At 45.6% G+C, this 7,024-nt stretch overlaps 1 protein-coding gene across 1 annotated transcript in view; it reads left to right on the top strand.

Moving 5' to 3' along the window:
• p2rx3b (purinergic receptor P2X, ligand-gated ion channel, 3b) overlaps positions 1–7,024 on the top strand; it is a 40,388-nt gene that overhangs the window by 14,871 nt on the left and 18,493 nt on the right. The window contains exons 6-7 of the mRNA XM_039809255.1: positions 4,579–4,656; positions 4,753–4,894. Coding sequence (XP_039665189.1) covers positions 4,579–4,656; positions 4,753–4,894 — 220 coding nt within the window. The remainder of the gene's footprint in view (positions 1–4,578; positions 4,657–4,752; positions 4,895–7,024) is intronic.

Below are 7,024 nucleotides of genomic sequence, written 5' to 3' on the forward strand. Positions count from 1 at the left end.
ACAGTGGTGGCAGCCAATGTGCAAACTGGCAACCAGGCTATAGCTGTGGGCACATCCCCTCTTCTGCTCGCTCATAGCAGTGCATATGCCGGGCTGCTAACTCAGCAGCAGACATCGTGTTGTGAGGGGGACCGCACACATGGGAGTGCATTTGATTGCTGAAGGAATTTGACTACTGGACAGCTAGATATTAAATTAAGTACTTACTTTATTTGTTTTTTTGCTGCTTCTTCTACTTCTACTCTTCTACTTTCTCCTGCTGCTGTGTATTACTTTCTACTGCTGCTGTGTGTTTTTTGCTGGATTGGTTGTGTTGCTAGACAAAATTTAGTGGTTTTTGTTAAAGTGAGTGTGAAGTGTGAATTTGGGAGTGGAGGTTAACAACTCTCAAGACTCGGAGGACAAAGACAAAGGAGTCTACGCAGAAGTCTCAGTGGGAAGTTAAGTGGGCTCGATATCTCATATCTCACTTACACTGCTCGGTATCTTTATCCTGAAATGTGCTGCTTCTCCATTCCTGTCCGTGTTTCCTCTCGGAGATACTACAAACCACGGATTAACTTGCAACATTTCCGCAACCCCACCTCTCTTACCTATCCCACCCGTTCCACACACACACACACACACACACAACACCTTGTTGCAGGTGGCCTGTGGAACTGCCAGTCTGCCACTCGCAAAACTGAGTTCATCTCTGGCTTTGCCAGCCTGAAATCCCTTGACTTCCTTGCTCTCACTGAGACCTGGATTACACCAACCAACACATCCACCCCTGCTGGTCTCTCTTCTGCCTACTCTTTCACCCACTCACCCAGACCTACTGGTAGAGGTGGGGGTACAGGCCTACTCATTAACCCCAAGTGGAGATTTTCTCTCTATCCACTGCCACAGTTCACTCCACTCTGTTTTGAACTTCATGCTGTCACCATAACGCATCCGGTAAAACTAGTCATCATTGTTATCTACCGCCCACCAGGTCCTCTGGGGGAGTTTTTGGAGGAGCTGGATGTCCTTCTTTCAAACATCCCTGAAACTGGCCCTCCGCTGGTACTTCTGGGTGACTTCAATATCCAGACAGAGAAGTCAGCTGCCTTTCTACACCTTCTCTCTTCTTTTGCCCTCTCACTCTCTCCTTCACCACCCACTCACAAAGCTGGCAACCACCCAGATCTCATATTCACCAGGAACTGCTCTACATCCAACCTCACTGTTACTCCACTCCATACCTCAGACCATTTCTTCATCTCTTACTCTCTACCACTCTCCCAAGCTCACAACCATATCTCAAGAGACACCGTACCTGTCCGCCGTAATATTCGTTCACTCTCTCCTTCTTCTCTGGCGGCATGTACCTTATCAACTCTCCCTCTATCTGACTCTTTCTTACTCATGCCTCCCAACGCTGCCACAGACACTCTACTCTCTACTCTATCCTCCTCTCTCGACTCTCTCTGCCCTCTTACTTCACGACAGGCTCGCAAGTCCTCCCCAGCACCGTGGTTATCTGACTCAGTACGTGCTGAAAGATCAACTATACAGGCAGCGGAAAGGAAATGGCGGAAATCTAAACACCCAGAGATCTCCTAGATTCCCCCAGTCCACCTCCTGCCTCCTACCAACCCACTTTGTCAACTACTTTGTAAAAAAGATAGATGACATACGTTCTTCATCCTCCACCACACCTCCTGAAATCACCTTACCATCCATCACATCCAGTACTCTTTCCTCTTTCACCCCTCTATCTCAAAATCAAATTCTTACTTTGATTACCTCTGCCCGCCCAACCACCTGCCCCCTGGATCCTATCCCTTCTCACCTTCTCCAGTCCATTGCGCCTGACCTCCTTCCTTTCCTCACCCATCTCATTAACATCTCCTTGTCAACTGGCTGTTTCCCCGACGCTCTCAAAGAGGCAAGAGTGACCCCACTACTCAAAAAACCAACACTCGACTCCTCTGATGTAAATAACTATAGACCCGTCTCCCTTCTTCCATTTCTATCTAAAACTCTTGAGTCTACCTATCTCCACCAGAACAACCTTCTTGATCCCCATCAGTCTGGCTTCAAGGCTGGTCACTCAACAGAAACTGCCCTCCTTGCTGTCACTGAGCAGCTTCACATCGCTAGAACAACCTCTCTCTCTTCCATCATCATCCTTCTGGACCTTTCTGCTGCATTTGACACAGTGAACCCCCAGATCCTCATTTCGACACTCCAGAATCTGGGTGTCTCAGGCTCTACGCTCTCATTGCTCACATCTTACCTGGCAGACCGAACCTACCGGGTAACTTCGAGAGGATCTAGCTCAGAACCTTGCCCACTCAAAACTGGGATTCCTCAGGGATCAGTCCTGGGTCCCCTCCTCTTTTCTCTGTACACCAACTCTCTCGGGTCTGTCATTCAGTCACACGGCTTTTCTTATCACAGCTACGCAGATGACACCCAACTAATTCTCTCCTTTCCTGAGTCTGAAACTCAAGTAGCAGCACGTATCTCGGCCTGTCTGACTGACATCTCTTCTTGGATGTCCACACACCATCTGAAACTCAACCTCGACAAGACTGAGCTCCTTTTCCTTCCAGGGAAGGGCTCTCCTACCCAAGACCTGACTATAACAATTGACAACTCTGTGGTAGTCTCCACCCAGACTGCTAGAAACCTGGGTGTGACACTTGACGACCAACTCTCCTTCACTGCCAACATTGCTGCAACTACCCGATCATGTAGATACATGCTGCATATCATCAGAAGGATACGTCCCCTTCTAACGCAGAAGGCGGCTCAGGTTCTGGTTCAGGCTCTAGTCATCTCACGTCTAGACTACTGCAACTCCCTCCTGATTGGCCTACCTGCATGTGCCATCCGACCCTTGCAGCTCATTCAGAATGCAGCAGCTCGGCTTGTCTTCAACCTCCCCAAGTTCTCTCACACTAAACCACTCCTCCGCTCTCTTCACTGGTTACCAGTTGCTGCCCGCATCCGCTTCAAGACACTAGTACTGTACTTACATACAGGGCCATGAACAGATCAGCCCCAGCTTACATCCAGGACAGGGTCAAACCCTATATCCCAACCCGCCCACTTCGCTCTGCATCAGCCAACCTGCTTGCTGCCCCCTCACAGCAAAGGAGAACTAATCACTCAACGAAATCCCGACTGTTCACTGTCCTGGCTCCTAATTCGTGGAACGAGCTCCCTATCGACATCAGGATGGCCGAAATCCTACCCATCTTCCGACGAAGGCTAAAAACACATCTCTTCCGACTACACCTCGGATAAAAAAAGAAAATATATATATAAAAAAAAAAGTAAAACCTTGAACCTGCACTTTCATATGTCTCTTTGTAGCTTTGCTTATTTAAAGCTAATGTACTTGCACTTACTACTTGTTGTCTGGAGTTTGAACCTTCACAGTTGAAAGCACTTCGGATAGAAGTAGCTTTGGATAAAAGCGTCAGCTAAATGACATGTAATGTAATGAGTGGAGGCTCCACCCTTGGGTGTCTCTTCAGCTAGGGACAATAGGACAGACGGTGTCTACTCTTATTTTCCATAGGAATGTCAGTCTGCCCCTGGGTTGGGACACTCCTGCATGAAAGTAAAGGAAGGTGCCCTGGTGGCTCACCTGGTTGAGGATGCACCCCATGTAAAAAGGCTCAGTCCTTGCCCAGGTTCGATTCCTGCGGCCCTATGCTGCCACCTATGGAATCAGGGTCTGCTTTACGCATCTCCTTCTTCCGCTCTCTCCAGCCTCGTCTCTAAGAAATCAGGCTGACGGAGTGTGGCCTCCTGTCGTTTCTGCTGACCCAGCTGGAGGCGGGAAAGTTGGTTCCAACCCTGCAAGGAATTTTAGCAGTGGTCTAGGCAGTGTGTGTTTGTGTGTGTTTTGTGCTTCCTAAGGCCATAAGTCCAGTCATTGAGTCTCTCTTTGGGTTTTGACCATGGTCCTTGGAACTTCTGCATCCTTCCTGATCTGAAGTTGCTCTCCCTTCACACTGGGTTACTCTGGCATACCTTTGCCTGAAGAGTAAGCAAGCTCCATGACCTGCCTGTTCAAAAATAGCAACTTAATGTTGAATTCACACGCTCTTTTCACATTGTAGGAAAACACATTGCTATCACCAGATGAGTGACAGTTTTGTTTGGCAAATTTTCGCTAACCAGTGTATGATGAAGGCATGTTGGGTGGGTGAAAGTAGAAAGCTAACGTTAGTTAACGAGCAGCAGCCGACCGTTCGGTCACTTCACTTCCACTTTAGGGAGACTCATTTGCTGAGAGAACGGCTGACAGCCTGGACGATGCACACAAGTTGTTAGCAGTGACTGTCCTTCCTTTGCCGTACCTGAAATTGCTGCATTTTGGCTGCTGTCTGTAGATTCCTTTATGCACAACTCATATTCTTTCAGATGTTTTATACCAAATGTTTTAACAGCCTGTGTATTGTTTAGGGTCAATATTCGGCTGAATCCTGGATTCGGTGCATCCCTAAAAATAATGTTTACTGTTTAAAAACTGTTGTTTGTATGTCTATCTGTATTTTCTCCTCTTCTATGTTCCTCTCTTCACGTCTCTTTAAGTACACCAATGATGGAAGTGGAGAATTTCACCATTTTCATTAAGAATAGCATCCGCTTTCCAACCTTCAACTACATCAAGTATGACAATAATGATTTTAAATATGATGATGATAATGACAATGATGACACTGAGGTATGACATGTTCATATGATGATATGTCTGTATGTGTGCAGAGGGAACTTTCCTACTACCATCCCTGAAGAGTACCTAAAAAAATGTAAATTTGACATGGTCAACAACACCTACTGCCCTATCTTCAGAGTGGGAGACGTGGTCCGCTACGCACAGCAGAACTTCACTATGCTGGCAAACAAGGTAGAGTCAAGAGATGTTTTTACAGTTAAGTCAGAGTCAAGGCAGATGATTTTCTGGTCTCTCAGTGCTGATCATTACAATGACAGCATTTTCATTGATTTTCATTTCATTTTTTTTTTTCGTAATTAAAATCTAGCATTCCTGTCCATAGGCTAGACAATACATTGAACCACTGGTCCAATAATGGTAGATTCAACCACATGTAGCTGATCAAATCAAACTGATTGCACAGATTACACCCTCAAACTAATTTCACCCAGGAGGCCAGGGTTTGTGTCCCGTTTAAAAATAAAAGTGAACTGCAATTTCTTTTTTTTTTACTAAGCGGAACATCAGATTCTGCATCACATGCGTAACTGAAAGTAACATAACAGATGTGGTCCGTGTACTTTTTCGTTCATTCGATTTTCATTTCATAAACAGGTATTAAAAAACAAAAAAACGAATGGTTATTTGATTTTCGTTTTAAAACACGACATTTGAAATTGAAATACAATGCGTTTTTTCTTTTTCATTGTCGAAATGGGATGGAAGAAATTTAAAATATGCTGTGATTTTCATTTTCTATTTTATATAACAAAAATAAAATCACTCGAAAACAGAAACGAAAAAAGGCTTGTTTTTTCATATTCAGAGACCGGATGTTGTCATTTCCAAGGCAACAGCGCCAGCCTAGCCTACCAGTGTTCAGCCCAGGCCAAAATTACTTTGGAAACCTAGCTAGCTATACTCTTGATAATCCTTGGGGGGAATTTTATTTCATAAAGTCACATGTATTTATTACCCTCTCTCCCTGCCTCCCTGTCTCTACCCGCCGCAGGCAACTTCGCCCGAAGAGAGTCGAACCAGCGGAGCAAATAGACTTTCGGTTCACGGTTGTAACGTAACCGTTACGCCACCGTTAACAATCCCAGCAAACTTTCTGTTGTTGCCGTTAAGCTTGCTGATCTGGCAGAGAGTCACCGGGGGTTCGGGATCAGACCTCCGGTGCTGGGTCTAATATTCTAATATTAGCTGCTGCTGCAGCTAGCTAGCAGCTAGCCACCAGCCCTGTGACCTCGGTCCCCGCGGTTCGCTCCCCGGGACTGACTGCAGAGCTGGCGTTACCCGCTCTATGATCAATGAGCAATGATCAAGGATTACCAAATTTCTCTCTCATATTGCTCCTCATAACCACTGAAAAACTAAAAAATCTAACCCAAAGTACAATTATTATGGACGTTAGCTGACATTAAGGGTTTCTGCTTCATTAAGGGAAATTGTAAGGAAAAATAATTGATCACTGTTTATAAACAGTGATCAAAAATCTAACCAAAGTCGTTATGGACGTTATCTGACTGATAACTGACTGATATTTGATTGATCATTGTTTAGGTACATTAAAGTTAAGCTTTTTCACGTTAAGCGTTTTAGAATGTCCCTGCTGCTGCTGAGGGAATCTGTAGCCTAACTTCCGTTTTTTGCCCCCCTTTACATAAATATACATATGGCTATGAAATAGATCATGAAATACAGGCTTTAGTCATAATAGTTCAATAGCCTAAATACATGTATGTTTTACTATGTATTTCGAGGGACTTTTATTTATTCCATCTATTTATATGCACGTTATATTTAAAGGAAGTTTGGTTATCTCACAGACTCAGACTAAAAGCAGCAGCAAGCCTGCCTGACATCAGTGCATCATAGCATATCACTATCTGCAAATAAAATAAAATATGAATAAATCACGAGCGCGGCAGATTCCCAGCTCAGCTAGAGCGGGTAACGCAGCTCTGCAGACGGACCAGAGTCAGTCAGCACTGGGGGGCGAACCGCGGGGACCGAGGTCACAGGGCTGGTGGCTAGCTGCTAGCTAGCTGCAGCAGCAGCTAATATTAGAATAGACCCAGCACCGGAGGTCTGATCCCCATGATCTGATCCCGAACCGCCGGTGACTCTCTGCCAGATCAGCAACAGAACATTTGGGATTGTTAACGGTGGCGTAACGGTAACGTTACAGCCGTGAACTGAAAGTCTGTTTCCTCAGCTGGTTCGATTGGGGCGAAGTTGTCTGCGGCGGGTAGAGACAGAGAGTCAGAGGGAGGCAGGGAGAGAGGGGAATAAATACATGTGGCATTATGAAATAAA

The sequence above is a fragment of the Perca fluviatilis genome, chromosome 1 (genome assembly GCF_010015445.1).
Source record: "Perca fluviatilis chromosome 1, GENO_Pfluv_1.0, whole genome shotgun sequence".
Classification (NCBI taxonomy): Eukaryota; Metazoa; Chordata; class Actinopteri; order Perciformes; family Percidae; genus Perca; species Perca fluviatilis.